Genomic DNA, 21705 nt, shown 5'->3' with positions numbered 1-21705 from the left:
CCCTTTAGTTCATTAGTCCACATTTTGGAATTTTCTGCCTGGCTACAAATTCATTTTTAACTTCACATGAGTTACCTATTACTGTGTAGCAGTTTACTATGACTTAGAGACTTTTAAAAAACCACACTTTTTCCTCAATAAGTTAAACTTAAGATTATCATATGACCCAGCAATTCCACTCCTAGGTGTATACTCAAAGGAACTGAAAACAGGTGTTCAAACAAAAACTTGTACATCAGTATTCATAGCAGCTCTGTTCACAGTAGCTAGAAGTTAGGAACCGCCAAAATATCCAACAGCAGATGAATGGATAAGCGGAATGTGGTGTATCAATATAATGGAATATTAGCCATGAAAGGATCCTCTTCTAAGCTAGAGTTTTTGTTTGCAGATTTCAATTCCTGGGGCATGTGGTTAGTCTGAGGGCGTTGGTTCCTGGCCAAAGGATGTCCTCAGTTCCTTGTCACATGGGCCTCTCCAACATGGCAGTTTGTTTCACTGAAGTGTCCAAACCAAGAAGGCTAATCTGCTATTAAGACAGAAACTATAATCTTTTGTATCCTAATCATGGAGGTGACATCCTATCATCTCTGCCACATTCTGTAACCTAGAAGTGAAGCACTAGACCAGCCCATACTCCAAGAGCGGAGATTACACAAAGGTGACGATACCAGAAGGTGGGCATCTTGCAGGCCGTCTTGGAGCCTGCCTGCCACAAATGTTAGGGGGTTACCCTTAATGTTTCTGTGAGGCTTTGGCTGTTTATGTAGGGACAACCGTATGCTGTTCCTGATAGAACCCTCTTCACGTAAATCCAAACATCATGTATTGAGTATCTATGACTTCATTATGGCAAGTATAAAGAAAGAGAAAATGTGGTGTCTGGCTTTATGGCAATGTAAAACATGGGTCATTTCTCTTAATGCTTCCTATTGTCGTACAGAAATAGTTGCTTAGACATTCATTATTTACAAGGATGTATGACCTTAGATTGATTTGTGTGCTAAGAGACTGTGTTCGTGCATGTGTATGTGTGCCTATTTGATGAAATGACCTGATTCTTGAGGTTTATAGCAAGACCATTATTTTTCTAATTAAGGGAGAGAGAAATCTTGAAGGATACAAACCAAAGAATCAAGGTGGAAGGGGTACTATGTTTTTCTTTCCTAAGTTTAAAAAAAAAAGGCTGAGCCATTTTCTTATAGGAGACATTATTCAGAATAGCAACAAATCTATGATAAATGTGTTGAAAACATTTTTTTTAAGGACCTTGATCCTGTGTCAGATCGGCATACTATTATGCATGTCTACCCTTTAATTGTTTTCACTTATCTCGAATAAGAAGGGCATGAAAGGAGTGATGTGTCCTCATTAGTCAGCTATGAATATAAGTCCCAAGCTAATGTCAGAGCTTTAAGAAAATTCAGCATGGTGGGACTGTACTGGATACCTAAGAAATATTTCTTTTCATGTAGTCTGTTCTCTGTCCTCAGGCAAATATAGTCTTTAACTATCCCCATCTAAATAAAACAGTAGTAGGCTTAGGATCGTTTAAATTGCACTGTCTCTTTTCTTTCGAGTGTGTTCTTCATGGGAAACTATTTAGAAGTGAAATGCTTGACCTCAGGCAATGTTTCAAACTCTTTTGTCTTCTCTTTGGCTAGTGCACTAATTCCTAATCTTTTTATGCTGTGACACTATTTTGTGTAACCCTCTGTTCCCATACACGCTTACATTTTAAAAGTTAATTAAAATTAATTTCATTTTGAGAGCTCCACTTGCCTCTCGAGATAATTGGAGACATCCCACAGCATGAAAGGCAGAAGGTTGGCAATTACTGATTTAGTAATATAGTTACATGTGAAGAAATCTGTTTAATAGTATATATGACGTGGTAGGCTAGTCTTGTTTTAATATATAGTAATTGTTACTATATTTTAAACTATTAAAATATGAGACTGCTTATATTCACATCTATGGGCAAATAACCTACATATTCATTCTTTCATCCACTTATTAATTGACTTAATCAACAAATCTTGATCACGTGCCTGGTGTCAGAGTCTGCCCAGACCCCTGGAGGCACAGTGGTGAACCTGCCTAGCGAGGAAGAGCTTGGGGATTTTTAGCAAAGTTGATTTGTAGAGCTATGTACATAGTACCTTGTGAAAATGGTGTCTTTTCGTAAAAGCAATGGAAAAACTGTGAGAAAGTGGGTTATAAACAGTTGTGAGAATGCCTGAGGAAAAGAGCCCATTTTGTGCTGAGATTTGTTTGCCTTTTTCCTATTCATAATCCAACTACATTTTATTTAAAAGGAGTCCTGTTCAGAGTAAAAGACAGAGAGAGCACTTGCCTACCAATGGCAGCCCCTCCCTTAACTCCTACATACTTCCTGAGCTCTCACAAGTGTAGCTACATGAGCCACTGGAAGTATCACTGGGGTGCAGCGATATGTGATCATCTATGCCTTTATAGCAAAAGGGAGGGACATGTACAGGGTAGTAATAGCTTTCTGTGTGTGTGTGTGTGCGAGTGTGTGTGTATTCCATACATCAGCCTTGTAGACAACATCAACTCTCACACACGAGCTCACTTTGTATTAGTGATTAATTTGGGGTTTTTCATATAAAATATATGAAAGTGTCACCTTAATGTTAAGTTGATTAATCACACTGTTGTGCTGAAAATGTAACTGAAGGAATGTGCACTTTCATCTGAACAGGAGAAACCTCTTTTTTTGGTGTTGGGGAGAAGAAATCTGGACAGCCATAGGGGAGGAAGAAATTGAGGAATATAAAGTACTAGGGGCTGCAGGAGGGGTCGGATATAGAATAAAGTTACTAGAAAAGAGGAAAGTACCACCCCCAATAAAAACTTGGTTTATTTTTATAAAATTGGGTATATTGGAAATTGCAGAGGAATCTATTATCCTTCTTTGGCTGTTTCTTTCAGCACTTTTACTACCAGATCTTAGAACTCAGGTTAGTTCCGTAGTCCAATAAGTTATAGGCTGAAGTGGTGGCCAAATAATAATAGTAACAATAAGAAGAATATAATAGTTAACACTTCGTGAACATTTGGAACATTCCAAGCACTATGTCAGATAAGTTATCTCATTTAATCTCTAGAATCCCATGAGGTACCTAAGTATTATTTTCTCCCTTTCATTGAAAGGGAAACCCAGGCTTAGAACAATTAAGCTGATTATCCAAGGTCACTATGATGACATGTGGCAGAACTGGATTTCGAACCCAGTGACTTCAGAGTCCATGCTGTTTGTCATTCTACTGTCGTATTCTCTATCAGAGCTGGCCTGCCTGTCAGGACTGACCCCAACACCAGTGCATTGCCTTGTTTTCAAGGAAAATTGTGTACCAAAAATCTGAAAAAATTGGGACCTTCTGAAAGTTTTGGAACATATCTGATCCCTAAGATGACAGCTGTCCATATTTATTTATGATTTGTAAAGTACATTGATTTGTCCAATTACATAATTAAAATTATAATGTACAGATCTTCCTCGATTTACGATAGGGTTATGTCCCAATATACCCATTGTAAATTGAAAATAATTTTGTCAAAAATGTGTTTAATACACCTACCAAACAGCACGGCTAAGCCTAGCTTATCTTAAATGTGCTTAGAACACATACGTTAGCCTGCAGTTGGGCAAAATCATCCAACAGAAAGCCTATTTTATAATAAAGAATGGAACATCTCATGTAACTTATTGAATACTGTACTGAAAGTGAAAAGCAGAATGCTTATCTGGGTACAGAATGGTTGTAAGTGTATCAGGTGTTTACCCTCGTGATCACGTGGCTGACTGTTAGCCAAGGCTCATTACTGCCGCCCAGCATCAAGAAGAAAGTATCATAGGGCATGTCACCAGCCCAGGAACAGATGAAAATTAAAAATTAAGGTATGGACAAAGCGAGAGAGAGGCATGGACATATATACACTACCAAACGTAAGGTAGATAGCTAGTGGGAAGCATCCGCATAGCACAGGGAGATCAGCTTGGTGCTCTGTGACTACCTAGAGGGGTGGGATAGGGAGGGTGGGAGGGAGGGAGACGCAAGAGGGAAGAGGTATGGGAACATATGTATATGTATAACTGATTCACTTTGTTATAAAGCATAAACTAACACACCATTGTAAAGCAATTATACTCCAACAAAGATGGAAAAAAAAAATTAAGGTATGATTTCTACTGAATGTATATCACTGTCGCAACATTGTAAAGTTGAAAAAGTGTAAGCTTAACCATAGTAAGTTGAGGACCATCCGCATGTTAGCTTTTGTACATTATTAAACACTGCCCAGAAAGTCTAGACTGTTCCCTTGCCATTCACTATTTTATGCTTAAGCCTAAACATGGATCTTGGCTATATTTCTGGAATCAATAGGGTAACAACTAATAGAACCAACGGAATAGTCCACAAAGAAAACTTCATTGTCCCTTTGGTAAGCATTTCCATTAAGAATGACAGAGAGTGTCAGAAAAGGGTAGATGTGGGTGGGATCAAGTAAGTATTGTAGACCAGGCAGAATTCTCTTAAGGTTTTATTACATGAGTAGGTTTTATAGTATTTATTACATGAGTAGGTTATATAGTAATAACTTGTTTGGGGTCAAATTAATCACAGAGAAGTTACCTTTAGAGTGAGAAACTGATATCTATCTTTGAGTGCCAAGGCTTATAATCTGTTACTCTAATTATTCTTTATTGTTATATAGGATGAGCCATTAGATAGTTTTAAGCTTTTTTCTGTGCGCTGTGAATTTGTGTTAATCTGGAACCTCATGTTATCTCTGTCAATTTTGTCATATAGTTGATAAGTTAAAGTCTGCAATAAAAAGAAATATTGCTAAGGGAGAAATGGCAAGCTGTGCTAGAATGCAATAGCATTTCCACAGTATTAAAAGATCTTATTTCACCCTGAGTATGTAACAAACATCTTCCACTTCAGCCAGAAAATTCCTATTTGGCTTTCCCCAGTTGGTTGCTTTGGTCAATGGCAATTTCAACAAAATCGTTCCCATACTAGCTTTTCTACTCCAGCCACCAGAGTTTCCAGAATACTACAAATGTGCTTTACTTTTTGTGTTATGCCAATAGCTCAGGAATCTGCTGTTTTCTATTTGGAGCCATGCAAATCGTGATCACCCTGGGGGTTGTGGATCTTCTAGGGAGTCAGCCCTTGGCTTTTACAGGAGCACAGAAGGGAATATTTTCCCAGAGCTCTTCTCACAGTGCTTTCTTTCCATGCTTTCAGTTTCTCATGGCTGCTGGTTCTGGTGGGCACCAGGACAGGGCAAGGGATCACAAATAGGATAGGATCAAAAAGGATCACACTGAGCATAGGGTAATGCTCTTACTTTGTAGTACGGGGCTTAGCACACGCTGCATCATGGATGCACATTTCCAGACACCAAAACAGAACTTTGAGAAAGGCTAAGCAATAAGTAGAGTGAAGTTTTGTTGTGTATGTGTTTTTTAAAAAGTTTTTAATATCAGACGTTGGCTGAGAAATTTCTTGCAGAACTGGGCATGTGCCATAAGCATAAAAATTACGTGCTAATAACTGTAAACCAACAAACTACCACCATCAACCAAAAAGATAAATTATTTCTGTATCATGGAGTGATTTTTTAGGTAAATTCTACATTCTGCATTTGAGAAATCTGACTAAATGTTTTATAAAAGGTTACTCAGTTCATTTAAAACATACTGATTGAGTGCCCAGTGTGTGTAAGACTTCATGTCGGATTCATTCAAAGTATGGAGTTAACGAGACACATAAATGCGCAAAACTCCCATACGGCTCTTTCAGTCTAACTAGGAAGATGAAATACGCATTCAGCTAACAATGAATGCCGCAGGGTGGGAAGGTTATGAACAGAAACAAGAGAAGCTACCTAAAACTTTCGGAGAAGTTACTTCCAGGTGGAAGATCACATAAGGCTTGGTGGAATAGGTGATGTTTGATCTGGCCCTTGAAGGGCATCTAGCAATTTAAATGAACAAGAGCTGAGGGGAGAACTGACATGGTTAGAAACTCCAGGCAGAGGGGATAACACAATCAAGGTGAAGGTGAAAAGCCTGAATCTGGTCCAGGAGAGCAAAAGTTGCATTTGTGGAGTGTACAGGAGTGTAATGGAGAAATGAGGTAGGAATGGCCAGTTGGAGCTACATCGTGGAGAACTGTAAAAGCTAAATCAAGGAGTTGGGGAATTGCAAGTTACAGGCATTAAATATTTTTGAGCGGAATGATGGTATAATCTGAGCTACTTTTCTGGACCAGTATTAGTAATTTCATTGGATCACTGCCAGGACAGAAGTGAGAAGACCAGTTAGAATGCCATTCTGATGATCCAGACAGAAAGTCATGAGAGTGTGAACCAGAGTGAGAACATAGGAGCAGGGCAGCTATCGGATAGCAGGCATAATAGTCCTCAAGTACAGTTGTTAGGACTTGACTTTGAAGGTAATGATGTAAAACTGTGTTTAGAGTAATACAGACAGGCATGCAGGATGCTTGTTGAGGATAAGGAGAAAAGAGGGCAGTTGGTGTATCAGCTTGTGTAGCGTTTAGAACTTTGTTTTGCCAAAGGTAAGCTGAGGACAACCTGCCTCAAAATCTCCTGGGCTGCTCACCTTATGAGAATCTTTCTAAGCGTGGAAGCATGTGACCACTGGGTTAGAATTCCAACACAATGAGACCAAGGGGATTAGTATGACTCCTATATGGACCTCTTAATTTTGAGATTATGCTCCCAGCTCCGGCTGGCCTATCTTTGGACAGGAGACAGTCAGGGGAGAGTAAAGATAATTCAGCGTAACATCTTTATTTCTGTTGGAAAACAGCTTTGAATTTATGCCAAATTTTAGTAGGTCTTAAAGAGACCATTAAGTTTCTTTTGCATATTAAAGATAATTAGTATCTACAATTCTTAAAACTTCTGTGGGATCTCAGGTCCTTTATTCTCTTAACTTATTGAGACCTCAGAGGGTTTTTGTTTATGTAGCTTATATGTATGTGTCAATATTGATATAGATCAGTATTTGCCATGTTAGGAATTAAAGCTGATAAATTTTTTAAAAATTCTTCAATTCCTTTAAAAGTAACAATAAACCCATTACACATCAGTATTAAAAAAATGTTTTAATGTAAATTAACAGTTTCCAAAACAAACAAAAATATTTGAGAACAGTGGCAAATCTCCTTAACGTCTGGCTTAGTAGAAGAGGACCGGACTCTCATAGCAGCTTCTACATTTAGTCTGTTGCTATGTGTTATTTGGGTTGGAGTGAAAAAATTCTAGCCTCACACAGATAAATTCAAAAAGGAAGATGTATCTTAATAGCCTGTTCGGATGATTGCTGATCGTCTTCTTTCATACAACACTGGAATTCTTTAACAAGTGGTAGTTTTTAAAGGTCATTTGCGATGTGGAATCTGAAAACCACATCCCTGCACTTTTTGTATTCAGTTACGTAACATCCAATGATCAGTCTTGTGCTTCGAGTGTGTTTTTTTTTAATCTATGCATAGTTTTGTACCATAATGCATTGTCATTTGGGAAATATTGATTCATTAAGTTAGGTAGACCTTCCAAATGTTGAAACATTTTATAATACATATCTATTAATATCATCACCAATCTCATCATTGAGAAGCTGTCAAGATCTCAGTGATGCAAACATTTTCCCCAAATTCTAGTTTTGGCTTGAAAACAAATTTTACCACTGACAACAAATATTTTCAGTTGTTTTCCTTGAAGTTACAGGCTTATGTAATCATTTTTGAGAAAATGTCTATCAAATACTCAAGACTGAATATAATCATAGTTTGTCAGTTGAAATTTCAAGTAAAAATGGGATTCCAGCAAAATAAAAACGACTAGTTTAGCTCACAACTCAGTTGCACCAATGCTTAACCTCCAAACAACCATGTGCTTTGGTGTGTAGCAAAAATGCTTTTTGACTGCTTCTCATTTAGTTTTTTTAAAAAAACATGTTTAAGAGTTAATTTGATAAAACTTTTTACTGCTTTATTAAGTTCATTCTTAGGTGAAACTTGCTCCCCGCCCTGGCAAATACATGGTGGTCAAGGATACAGTGACTACTAGTTTGAAGCCAGCACTTCTGATCATGTTAGGTTACCCGCAAATTTATTCACCTTTGTTTTGCACCATTAGCAAAAATGTCAGTGCGGTGAAAATAGCAAATAATGTCTTATTCTAATTATAAAAACAGTGTTGATTCCTGGGTCTCCAGAAAGAGTCTTGAAGAACACTCTTTGAGAATGGCTACTTCTTCTGCCCGAAAGTATATGGATAATTACATAAACCAAGTCTTGGATATTTATTTACACATAATAACGATTGTATTTTTTTTGTGTGTGTGTTTTCTGCTCATGAGCCAACAGCTAGTCACATGGCCTAAATTGACATTTATATGCTATTTTGGGGGGTAGCTAAGGGAGGCTTTGTTGGTGTCCCCCATAACCCCATTTCCATGAGCACCAGACTGACTTTCAACAACTTAAACCTCTTGGAATTCTTCGTCTGGGAGTGTTCTCTGGCTGCTGAGTGCCTTGGGCAAAACCAAGTAAATTTAAATAAAATTAAAAATTCAGTTCCACTGACCACATTTCAAGCGCTCAATTGCCACGTGTGGCTAGTGGCTACCATGTTGGAAAGCAGAGATATAGAATTTTTTTGTTTTTTTCCATCACAAAAGGTCAGTAGGACATCACTGGTCTAGAGATCAGATTTTCCATGGGGAAAACTTGGAGCAACTATTTTATTGTTGTAGCTGACTCCTGCATATTCCTGGTTTGTTTGTTTGTTTTTTAGCTCATTGGGTCCACCTTTCAAAGAGCAGCTCTTTTAATGAACTTATTCATAGCATATTAATTTACCATGAGGGAACTAAGCATCTTTTTGGCTGCAAATAACAAAATAGTCTTCTACAATTGGCTTGAATAATTGGCATGTACTGTGCTCACAGAATGAGTTCTTGTAATACAGAACTGGGGATAAGTTCTGCTGCTCAGCACTGTTCTCAAGGACCCAGGTTCTTTCTTTCTATTCTGATGTCCTCAATATGTTGGTATGTCTCCTTTAAGGTTGCTAGGAGGCTAACACTGTTCAAAGCATCACCTGATCACCTAATGAAATCTAAACAGTAGAAGAAAGAGACGTCTCTCTTTGGGCATCTATCTTTTTAATGAGGGGCAAAATCTTTTCCAAAAGCTCACAGCAGACTTTTGTCAAGTCCTGTTTCGCCAGAACTGAATCAGATGTCCATGCTGCAAGAGACAGAGGCTGGGAATACCAGTACCTGGCATTTTTAACCTCCATAATGGTAGACTGGCTCTGCTGGTAAAGAATGTAAGCTTTATGAAGACTGAAAGTTTGGTCTTGTTTTGTTTACTTCTGTGTCCCAGCACCTAAGACGATGCCTGGTGCTCAGTAGATATCCATTAGAGGAATGAATTAATGAATTAACAAGTACGTGGTGTGCCATAGAAATGAACCTGCCCAGTGAGGACATTATGCTCCTGTCTTCTATCACTGCTCCTGTTGTGGTACCTTGAACCAGGCTATCCTAATTGATTGGCTCTCAGAATGAACTCTTAGATTCCCAAGACTTCCTTACAACCCTCAGTAAGGAGATCTCAGATCTTGGGTAATGAGGACATTGGACAGCACCTTCCACCCAAGCTCTCTACTGTTTAGACCACCCCTTTGATTTTTAATCTAAATGAACAAAGTATAGATCAGGTTTGAGTTTGGTATTTATCCTTTTTATATAACAATTGTAATTTCAGGGACACAGAGCACACAATTGCCAGTCATTAGAATAAGAGCAGGCTCAGACTACTGTTAGATGTGCTGTCCTGTGTGTGTTACCCTGTGTGGATTTGGTTTGTAGGTTAGGAATGCTGGGATGTGGGCAATCAAACAGGTGTTCCGAATTTCCCCAGTTAGGCTCACTTCTCAAAGCACCTGGCAGCTGGGTGGATGACACATCCATTTCTCATTTGAAGTTGGTGAGTGAACTTAAGGCCCACTCAGCTGGACTGAACAGCTGTATCCCACCACCACCACCCTGTTCCTGGTTTCCTCGGCCCTGATCTGGGTTGAGGCTGCTACTCACTAACGCTGTTGTGTGGGAGGCTGAACTGAAACTTACAATTCCAAGCTCACTGCTTGTGATGAAAGTCAGAAATGCTAAGATTGGGCAGATGACTGGGTAGCAGGAGATTAAAGAAAAGGGTCTTTGCAATATTAATAACATTCATATATTATGTCATATACAGAGCATTTTAAAAAGTTATGGTATTTGGGTTTGTTTCATCCACCAACACAGTCCTGGGACTGTCATTTCATCTCACTGGGTTCCTTATGGGCTCCTAAATGTGACAGGTGAAAATAGTTTCTTGTTGAAAGATGACTTCACAAGTTGGATTTCCAGTATGTCCCACATATTTCCAGTGAACAAGTTCCATTAAATCATGCATCTAGTATTCTCCTATACTTCACTCCCTGGATACCCTCCAATGCTATGGCCATGTTTTTTTCCTCTCATACATTTGCAGACCTCATTGTAATCAGCATTACTTTACAGGCTTTGAGGGTTTGAGCTGAGAAGAATAATGGCTTTCTAAATACTTCTTGTTGGTCCTAGCTCAGTGACTTGTATAGAATAGACAGTAATACTATTCATTGAATTAATTGGTTGGGAAATGTTCTTGGATAGGTTCCCACTCTAAGCATTAATATATATAAGCACTTAGGTACCTTTTATTCTAACAGGTTCCCTTTTTCCCCCTCTTGGCTTATGTGGTAGTAGAGTTCTTTATTTAGCTTTGTCACCTTTCTGGTCAATGATCCTTGTATTTCAATCACAGTAGACCTAAATATATTCCTAGTTGCTTAGCCTTGGACACATTTATGTAATTGTTTTGTGTCTTGATTTCCTTATTGATAAAATGAGAGTGATAAAAGTACCTACCTCATAAGACTGTCATGGGCCAGTGACTTAATACATGTAAACACTTAGCACAACCAACATTTATTTCAGAACTGGAGTTGGTCAACCTCAACTGCTGGTTGGCTATAGATACAGAAGTTTGGCGAAATCAATGAAAGCATTCTGTGAGCACTAATGAGGTCTATAGAATTTATGATAAAGCATGTTGCATCTATTCTTATTATGTGAAAATTGTGTGCTACACGTCCTTTATGTAGGTCAAATGTATAAAAAGCTTGTGTATGGATACATGTGCGCACAGCATTTTTGTTATTTTAAACATTTACCACCAGGTAACACTGTCCCTACTTTTGTTCTTCAAGCTTATGGATGTTTCTCTCCCATATGGATAATGTCTGGATGTAGCCTGTAGCAGATGTTGTTGGTACCCTACCCAGATCTCCTTTACTGGGCCAGTGCATCCATCTCCCAGCTGCTGCGGGTATTGGCTGCTAATGACTCACACCTGTACCCTTCTCCAGAGGCCTGCCCTTGGCTGACAGTAATTGCCTCAACCAAGTATGTTGGGGAGATTATGAGATCATGCCCCAGCCCCCTCTCCTGTTCCCCAGGGGTGGCTCAGAGCCAATGACTGTTCAGGGGTGTAACAGCCCAGCCCCCTTGCCTTTTGGATGGGGCAAATTCCGTGGTTCAGTCCACATTCTAGAACTGCTCATTGGATCAGACTGAGGCTAGATTTCTGAAACCATATCTTCGTGGAGCTCCTTCCCCCATTCTGGCTTGCTTCTTTCACTCTTGTTTCTCCTGACAGCACTCTGTCTATACTCAGGTGTTTAAGAAATGCCGTCTCAGGCTCTGCATGTAGGGTACCTGACCTAATGTTGCTAATTTCAGTGCCCCTATTGTTTTCTTAGTTCCACCATCACTTATGCAACTAATTCCCTATATTAAATAATCCCTGGCTTAAATTTCCTCTCTTTGTTTTGTTTTCTTGGTTGGACCCTGCCTGATAGGCATTAACCCCGCTCATATCCCCTGTCTTTACATATTTTCGGTTGCTCAACATCAAATGCCCTTGTTCTTATTATGTCCCTGGTTATTTCTCATAGTATTTTGATGAATACCCCAGATTTTAGCGTCTCAAAATAAGTTTCAAAGCCTGAGTCAATTACAGCTTCCTCTTAGGATTGTTGTAAGAATTGTATGAGCTATTTTTTTTTTGAAAATACTTAGCTCTGTGCCTGGAATGTAGACGTTCTTAATAAATGGTAGTTGTTTGGTTTATATTACTCTTGTAAGAGACTTGCCCAGTCTGGATAAGATGTCTCATCCCTTGTTCCCAGAGAACCCTAATAAGTTCCTTTATCACAGTGCTTTATTACTCTTTATTATAATCTTTGTTTTTTATTCTATTTCTCCCAGAAAAAACATGAGCTTCTCAGTGTCATCTAGTGGTATATTGGCTCTCCAGGGGAAGAAAAGACCTGACAGATAGCTTTTGCTGATTTTTCTTGGTGAAAAATACTCCTACCCTGTCCATTTTCAAGCTACCAAAATGATGTCACTGAACAGTGTTGGGAAGAGACACACAATTGGCACACCAACTCCAGTCTCTACTCTGAATCCCTAACACTCAGCACAGTATATCCACCACAGGAGCTAGATGTTCAAGAGATGCCTAAAATATAGTTATTGAGTGGCCAGAACTTGATTATATGCCCTAAATTGGTGAAATTCCTTGATATCTAATTTTTGTTATGTAACCAATAACTTGTATTGGTTATATAAGTTCCCCCCCCCCCGCAATACACACATATGCACAAAAATTGCCCATGCTATTCATGAATCAGAGAAAAGGAAGTATTCATCATGATGTGATGGGAAATACCCATGCCCTCCCTGGGCAAGTTGCCTACTAACTCAGACACAGATCTCAAATTTGTGATTTGCTATACACATGAATGGAGCTTAGTCACTTCACCTCTCTTGGCCCCAGTTTCCTCAGAGTTGGAAGCCTAATTAGTGTATAATTTCATTTCCTCCTTCCCTCATTTTCCTCATTCCTGTATCAAACTTTGAGTTGTACATTATGCTAGATATTGGAAATATGACAAGGAATAAGACTTGGCCCTGGCTGAAGAGCATCTCAGTATCTTTTTCTATGAACATCCCATCAGACTGAGGCCATGAGGTGTGCTCATTGCCAAATGGTGTTATGCAGATGTACCAAAGGCCAAGATTGCACATCATTACAGACTTTAGCACTTTGACACATAAAGGTATTGTGCTAATAGTTTTAACTTTCTGGATAAATTAAACAAGGCTGGCCTGATCAGTGTAAGCAGTTCTCAGAAAATGTCAACAAGATAATGTTAATGGTATGGAGAGAACCCTTGGTGAACAGCTTGGTTATTCTGCTCCCTGAGTTAGGCTCAAACTCAGTCTGTAGAGAGGGTAGTTTTTTCAGGACTATTAAGCAAAATCTGAAAACATTCTTTTGTGTTTAAGTCTAAGAAGTACTTATCCTGATTCTTTCTTCCATATTTTGATAAGAAAGGCATGAAGAATGACTCTTAAACTTTAGTGTTCTCCTTCAAGGCCATATCCACCCATTGGCTCTAATGCCTTTGTTCTCATCATCTGTGATCTCCGCACTTAATTTTTTTGTTGTTGTTTTGTTTTGTTTTTGCGGTAGGCGGGCCTCTCACTGTTGTGGCCTCTCTCCTTGTGGAGCACAGGCTCCGGATGCGCAGGCTCAGCGGCCATGGCTCACGGGCCCAGCCGCTCCGCGGCATGTGGGATCTTCCCGGACCAGGGCACAAACCCGTGTCCCCTGCATCGGCAGGCGGACTCTCAACCACTGCACCAGGGAAGCCCCACACTTAATTTTTAAAGCCGCATTGGTTTCCAATAGGAAATTACTGTTGGGAACTTTTTTCAGTTGCTGAAAGCTGTTTTTAAAAAGAGAATTTGTTTTGTTTTTGACAGGGGCTGATAATATCCGGAAATACTGGAGCCGCTACTACCAAGGATCTCAAGGGGTAATATTTGTATTAGACAGTGCCTCTTCAGAAGATGATTTAGAGACTGCTAGAAATGAACTGCACTCAGCTCTTCAGCACCCACAGTTATGCACTTTACCGTTTTTAATATTGGCCAATCATCAAGACAAGCCAGCCGCTCGATCAGTACAAGAGGTATGTCTCATTAAGGCAACAGCTCTTTGTCTGTCTTGTTTGTTGACTTTTGCTGCCATGTTGGAGTCTGAAAAGATTCCTGTAATTGGAGAGATGCTGGTTATACTGTTTTGCAACATGAAACCTAAGTTTTTTTAGAAAACAGAAAGCCTATATCAATCTGATAAAAATTATTATTCACACCCATAACCCCACTTGGAGACCATAGATTTTTTTTTTTTAACTGTTTAGCAAAAGTTAAAGGATTTCTAGGAATATATTTCTCATCTATTTTAAAGGGCTAAAGGCCTGGTCATTTAACTTTTTTTTTTTTAACCTCGACAGCTTACTTAGTTCATTCTTCTTTTCAAGGAATGCGTCGTGCGTGTTACCATGCATCACTTGCCCTCAAATGTCGTGTTCTTGTCTCTCTGAAATGCTCACTGTGGACGAGAAGCAATGGGTCCTATTCTGTAATCAGCCAGGCTGAAAAGTTATGTCTTATCTTGCAAGTTCCATGCCAGCAAATACCTTTTAGTATGGACCCATTCTTTATCTTCCATATTTAATTTCATTTCTTAGCTTGTATCTTTCCTATAAAAGCATGAGACTAATTCTGGGCAGATAATCAGTGTCTCAGCAGAGTTTCTGATTCATGGTACTAAAGTAATAAGATATGTGAATAGCTTTCAAAACTTAAATTATAGTGAATGTTAACCTTAAGAATAGTGAAATCAAAACTTTTGATGTATTCCTTTACACCTGTAACTTTCAGGATATGTTCCATTACTTCCCCCACGCACCCCCCCTTCACAAATTGTGTGCTTCTTTTTTTTTTTTTTTACATCTTTATTGGAGTATAATTGCTTTACAATGGTGTGTTAGTTTCTGCTTTATAACAAAGTGAATCAGTTATACATATACATATGTTCCCATATCTCTTCCCTCTTGCGTCTCCCTCCCTCCCACCCTCCCTATCCCACCCCTCTAGGTAGTCACAGAGCACCAAGCTGATCTCCCTGTGCTATGCGGCTGCTTCCCATTAGCTATCTACCTTACGTTTGGTAGTGACAAAGTTGTGACAAAGCAAGAGAGAGTCATGGATATATATACACTACCAAAAGTAAGGTAGATAGCTTGTGTGCTTCTTTTAGTGACTTTGGAATAATAGAAACCACATTGCCCTTTAGTCTGAAAATGGCTGAGGAGCCCAGGACATAACATGTTCTAACTCCAGACTCTCTCCCACTTTGTGTGGGACCCATGGGCAAATAGCTTTGTCCCTGTGCCTGTCTTCTCACCTGTAAAATGGGAATAATGTGATTTTTTTAAAATGAGGAGTGAGTGGGATTAATTTGAAGTGTAGGAGGTACTGTATCTAGAGAATTGTCATTTATTTTAGAAAAGTAGTAAAGAAGGCAAGGATTTCTTATTAAACAGAGCTTTAGAGCTTATGTGTATATTTCGTTGCCTCACTCAGAATTAAGTAGTTAGCACCTTTTTCCTTTGTAGATTTTGTGAAATACCTTATGGATAACATTAAGTGATTAAGATAAAGAGAGTAATACAAATCTATTTAGACAGTCATCAATGTGCAGATCTTCAGCGTTGTAATTGGGTGCCTTCCTGATCTCTTCTTAAGACCTCAGGTACATCTTTTAACTTCTTAGCACCAGTTTTTCTGTCTGTAAAGTGGATATAATAGTGTATAATGATGGGTAGTTATGAATGTTAGATTAGTTTATGTTTATAAGGTGCTTTGCTGAAAATGCATTAGTATTCTGAGATTCATTGTGGAAAATATAATTTTTTTTTTTTTTGCTTTTTAATTTAAGAAACTTTTTATATGTTTCCATAGACATCAAAAAAAGAAACTAATGTGTTCTTTAAACCTAATATATGACCCATGGTAATCCTCCGTAGGAATTAAAGACTGCTACATTGAGTAAAGGAAGCTTTTAACAATTGATTGCTTTGGAGTGTGCCATGTGGGTGTTGGCTGGCTGTCTCTCCTAGGAAAAGGGCAACTATCTTTTTGTGATTCATCTTTTAGTAAGAAGAAGTTGTGAATGTAGAGTAATCATAGATACACTTTGAAAATTATTCTAAACTTGTATATACTGGAACATATGTGACTTTGACTTTTCCTTTTTACTCATATCCATTTTAAATGAACTTTCCTCAAAATTTTGACTTGTGATGGAATTTGCAAATACCATTTTGAGGACTGCTCTATGTAAAGCATTTTCCCTATGATTATATAAACACGTACTAGGCCAGGTGCATGTTAACATTTTAGACTGCCCTAATTGAATCCATGAACAAATTCCGTTGTAGATCTTGAACTTATCGAAACATAATGAAGTACTTAAACTTACTTTGGATTTGGGAGAGAAAGAAATGGAAGCTTCCTATTTTCCCCATTCCTTGAACAGCAGAGGTTTCTCAGTGTAGTTATTATGATGCTTTGCTGCAGTACTCCTAGGAATATTTATACCTTATTGTTAGCCTAAAAATGGAATCTTAAACTTTTTTAAAATAGTAACCTCAGAATGGTTGGGAGTAGGCACGAGTAGAAGAGGAGATAGAAGATTGAGAAGTGAGCAAAGTTACGTGTTACTTGAAATATGTTGAGAAGTCGTCATCTGTTTATTACTTTCTTTCCTGATCCTAAAGGTATTATTACGTGCTGTGCGCTGCTCTGTTGCTTATAAACATTTTTATTCATTTGTACCTGCTCATTTGTGTGCACTTTGTGGAATTTCCAAATACTAAAAAGATGGTGTTTTACTCTGCAGAATACCTGTGAATTGTAGGTAAAATTCTGTTCTTTCAGAATCAGGGAAAATGCATTCAGTTTACCAAGAAGCACAGAACAATTCTTTGATGCAGTTAAGAAAAGACGAGGCATAGAGGCTTGTTGATTCTTCCCCTCCTCCCATTGAAATTATTACATTTTGTGCTTAATGCATTATGCAGAAATTTTGCAATTATTTATCCTGTCACTGGAGTAAAACTTTTAAGAATTCATTTATCATTTAATGAGGATATCAGGTTACCACTGAGCTTAGAAGCTGGTAGGAGCCGGTGAAATCCAAAGGAGAAAGCTGAATTATCACTTGGATTCCAACAGAGGATGAAAATCATCAGGAAGTTATGTATTTAGTTCCCTCCTCTATGATGTGAGTTTTGCTAGGTTTGTGTTGAGAAGTAAGTTAAGATAGGAACAATGGTTAAAATTGCTATGTAACCCACTGACAGAGGGCAACATGCCCAATTATTTTGTTGCCCTTTTAGAAAGCAAGTGGAGTCTTGTGCATTGCATAGTTTCCCTTTCTGTGATATACCTACCTGGCAATGACCTGTGTTTAACTTACCAGAATTTTAAGATTTTATGCCTTGAGACTCAATAGTAGAAACATGTTTTTTTAACAAATAAGCTTTTTTTTTTTTTGTAATAACAGAACACTGGGAAAAAGAACACCCTTTACATACTGTCTGAAAGCCAAGCAGTTCTTGCAACAGATGTTTGTTGTATTCACTTTAGGGAGGTGTAGTTACCACAGTTTTCCAGAATTTACTCATATCAACTATTTTCCTCTGTAGAAAACATAATATGAAAATCTATAATTATGTCAAGTGACCCACTTGATTCATTAGGGAAAATTCTGGTCTAATATAAATGATAAAGCTTTCTAAAACGAGAATCCTCTTAAGGGTAAATAGATTGGTTTTTTATTTGTATTGAATTGTAATTGTATCTAATTTGTTTTACAGCTCCCATAGGAGAGCATACTTCAGTTCTGAAGTTATTTAATAGATCAGGAGGATTTTATGAGAAGTTAAGTTGATAGAGTAGCCAATAAAAGTAATCCTGTTTTCCCTCGACACAGTTGCTGATTGCGATTCTTTTACCTCCTAGCTTTTTCAAATCTTATTCTCATTTTATTGGGCATTACCATGTCTTAGAAAATAACACATTTTGTCAGCATGAAAGAAATAGTTTATCCTTTCAGCAGTCTAATCTGATTTGATATTCATTCATCTCCTTAATCCAAAAGTATTTAACTTTTTCAGAAATAATACATCAAAAATATTGAGTTAACTTGAATATTTTATATTAAAGCCAATATTAAGGAATATGAAAGCTAACACAACATTGTAAATCAACTGTACTTCAATTTAAAAAATGTAAAAAAGGATGAAAACTGTGAAACAGAATTTTGAAGTAGAATTATAAGGTCAGATGACACTATTTGGTTCCATGGCTCATTCATTGTAGCATAGGAAAATCCAGCTTGTAAATTAGGATGTCAGCATTAAAGTTGAGATTTGTAATCAGGCATTTCTCAGTTGTTGCTCAATTGTAATTTAGTTTGTTATTGTGATGTACGTAGAATTGGTGTTCTATTTGAGAAGAATAGAAGAGTATTTGTATTTCTGTCATGATATAAACATTACTTTTTTAGACCATGTTTTGTTTTGATTATCAATATTCATGTTTTTTGAATAGTACTTTCAGTATTCACCATGTCATGAATAGTTTATCTAGTTCTCACTTCTTAGTCTAGACATTTTCTGGAAGAGAGTGCTAATATATGTTTTATGTTATTTAACTAGTACATTTAAATACAATTACTTCTTGTTTATAGATAATTATTTCTACGTCGTGTACTTTTCCCCTTTCCTACAAAGGGCCAGAGAGAGTTTTGCAAGATTGAAATTTTTGGACACTGTTTGTCTGTAAATAATCCACTAGTTTAAAATTTCTATATTTACACTGCTTGACAGGAGAGCTGTTCTTTTCTGGTAGTTCTATGAAGTAATGAATATCATCTCTGATTTTACATGACAAATCTTTTATTAGAAGTGCAAAGCAGTGTTTAAATCACATAAAATCTCAGCGTAATTTAATATTACTTTCTGTATATGGAGAGAAATGAGTGTGTTTGTGCGCGTGTGTGGTATAGTCATTGTAAAGTGTCGTATACTTTAAATCTTAAGAGTCTTCCAAATATCTTGACCTGCTTCTTGGCAGCATTTTAGAATACTGATTCGATTTCAGTATTGAAATAGGTATGAACAGTGTACATACCTATTGTGTGAGCAGTTTGAAAACTCCCTTATAGGATGTACACTTATCCTAAAGTGATATAAGAGATACAACTTATTTTTTGTCCATTCCTTACAGATGTACTCCATTCTGTTACAGTTTAATCTTGGGGAAACAATGAGAGCGTTTGGAAGTTAGTTTTCCATTGAATGACTCAGTGATCTCTTGAAACTGTTTACTCACTTGCAAGAGAAGCTGAAATCGCAATCATTTCAGTAGTTAATTACAAAAGTGTCATTATTATAGAGCAACTTTTAGAGACTACTTGAAACAGCCAGAATATTTTATTTATTGTAATTAAAAAAATAAATTTATTTATTTATTTACTTATTTGTTTGTTTGTTTATTTATTTATGGCTGCGTTGGGTCTTCGTTGCTACGTGCTGGCTCTCTCTAGTTGAGGTGAGCGGAGGCTACTCTTCGTTGTGGTGCGTGGGCTTCTCATTGCAGTGGCATCTCTTGTTGCGGAGCATGGGCTCTAGGTGAGTGGGCTTCAGTAGTTGTGGCACGCGAGCTCAGTAGTTGTGGCTCGTGGGCCCTAGAGTACGGGCTCGATAGTTGTGGTACACGGGCTTAGTTGCTCTGCGGCATGTGGGATCTTCCTGGACAAGGGCTCGAACCCATGTCTCCTGCATTGGCAGGCAGATTCTTAACCACTGTGCCACCAAGAAGTCCCTTTTTGTATTTTGATGTGTTTTTTCTTTTTATATGCATTCCTTGAAAAAAAATTAATTTGCATATTTGATTTCATTGATTCTAAATCTAGTCATCTTGATCTCACCATTCTAGGGAGCCCTGTATACCTGTGTTTCTTGCATCCACCAGGCAATATGATGAGAATATGCCCTGCCCACTGAAAACTAAAGAAATTCCCATTAACAAATATGTTACATAAGAAAGGTCCCTTCTATCAAGAAAATTGTTTAGGTGGGATAACAAAGTAATACATTTGAAAATATAAAGTGTATATGCAAAACGAATTCATTATGTTCTTTTATAAAACCTCCATTTCTTTCCACTTTCTTCCTTTATTCAGTCACATGCATATCTTCATTTTCTGTAAAGCTGGCAAGTTTTGGAACTTCTTCCAATTCTTCCTTTCCTCCTCCAGACAGTTTAGTGTCCAGCTCTCTCACCTGTAGTACTTTTCAGAATTCCCTGGTTGCTTACATTCCCACATCTCCTCCCTTCCTCCCTTCCTTCCTATCCCCCAACACAGACCAGAAAGAACAGACTTCCTTTCTGTTTTTCACAATACCCATATTAAAAATCAGTGTTATCTTCTAATTCCTGCTAGAAGCAAATGAAACACCACAGATTTAACAGGTTAATGTGCTTGAGAATTGAATTCCCTTTTCTTTTCTCTGTCATTTCATCTACTCACTATTCCTGTTGCCGTAGGAAAACCACCTAAAGCTTATGTTTCGCAACAAGTTTTCCTGGATACCAATGACTGAGATAGATGCCCTCCTTGTGACTTCGCAAGGCATCCTGGTCTTATCCTAATCATAAAGATTAGAATTAATTGCCTATTAACTTTTCTGTCTACCCTTCAAGATTGCAAGCTACTTGCCGGACAGGAGTTCTTGTTGGTTTATGTCTCTGTGCTCACTATATGTTGTTTGAATGAGCACTACCTCTGAGTCTTTCTGTATGTGCTTCCCTGTTGGCTTAATGCCATCAGCTTTGTCTAGATTTCCCTACCCTCCTTTTACTCAGTATGAGTCATCTATTTCCATCCTTGAATATAAAAATTTTCCTTTTCCTCTGCATCAAACCCTGACCTTTGAATATTGCTCACGAGCCACATCTTCTATGAAACCTCACCACTCCAACCATGTTAATAGTGTTTAAAAGCTTCAATCTGTTAACTACCATATTTACAAAAGTTTGTTTTAATGTCTTTTTATGTATTTATATTTGTTCACTTGAGGACTTTGCTTACAACAGGTTACTGTTTTCTTCCCAAGTCCCTCATAAAAAGTGAGAACATCCTGCCTGAATAATATTATTTTAATATGTTTTTATTAATTGCCTGTCTTTTAACCACATAGAGCTTAGTTCACTTGCTAGCATCACAAACTCTCTTTTACTGTTTATATTTCTCATGTGGAGGCTGGTATGATACATGGTGAAACTCTATGGGAACATAATTGAGATGATTTTAAAGCAATGTATTCAAGTTAATAAAAACAAATTTAGCTGTGTAAATTAATAAAAGTATTTGTTACGTTTGTGAAACTTAGAAGGATTTTTAAAATTCTTACATTTAACAGTTTTTCTTCTATAAATATTTTACAATAATGAACCATAACTAATACAGTTAGAGTTTGATTTTATCCAAACAATATTATTTTAATTCTTCGTTATTTGAAGCAATATGTATGTGATTGGTTGTACTGGTG

The 21705-nt window shown here is 37.7% G+C and overlaps 1 protein-coding gene across 4 annotated transcripts in view; it reads left to right on the top strand.

The window, feature by feature from the left end:
• The window catches only part of ARL15 (ARF like GTPase 15), a 416463-nt gene that overhangs the window by 179523 nt on the left and 215235 nt on the right, over nt 1–21705 (top strand). For all 4 annotated transcript variants that reach the window (XM_060295769.1, XM_060295767.1, XM_060295768.1 and 1 more), the window contains one exon: nt 14000–14208. In XM_060295769.1, coding sequence (XP_060151752.1) covers nt 14000–14208 — 209 coding nt within the window. The remainder of the gene's footprint in view (nt 1–13999; nt 14209–21705) is intronic.

This window comes from Globicephala melas, chromosome 3 (genome assembly GCF_963455315.2).
Source record: "Globicephala melas chromosome 3, mGloMel1.2, whole genome shotgun sequence".
NCBI lineage: Eukaryota > Metazoa > Chordata > Mammalia > Artiodactyla > Delphinidae > Globicephala > Globicephala melas.
Note: the sequence above shows the minus strand (reverse complement) of the source record. Positions and strands in the feature narration are given on the sequence as shown.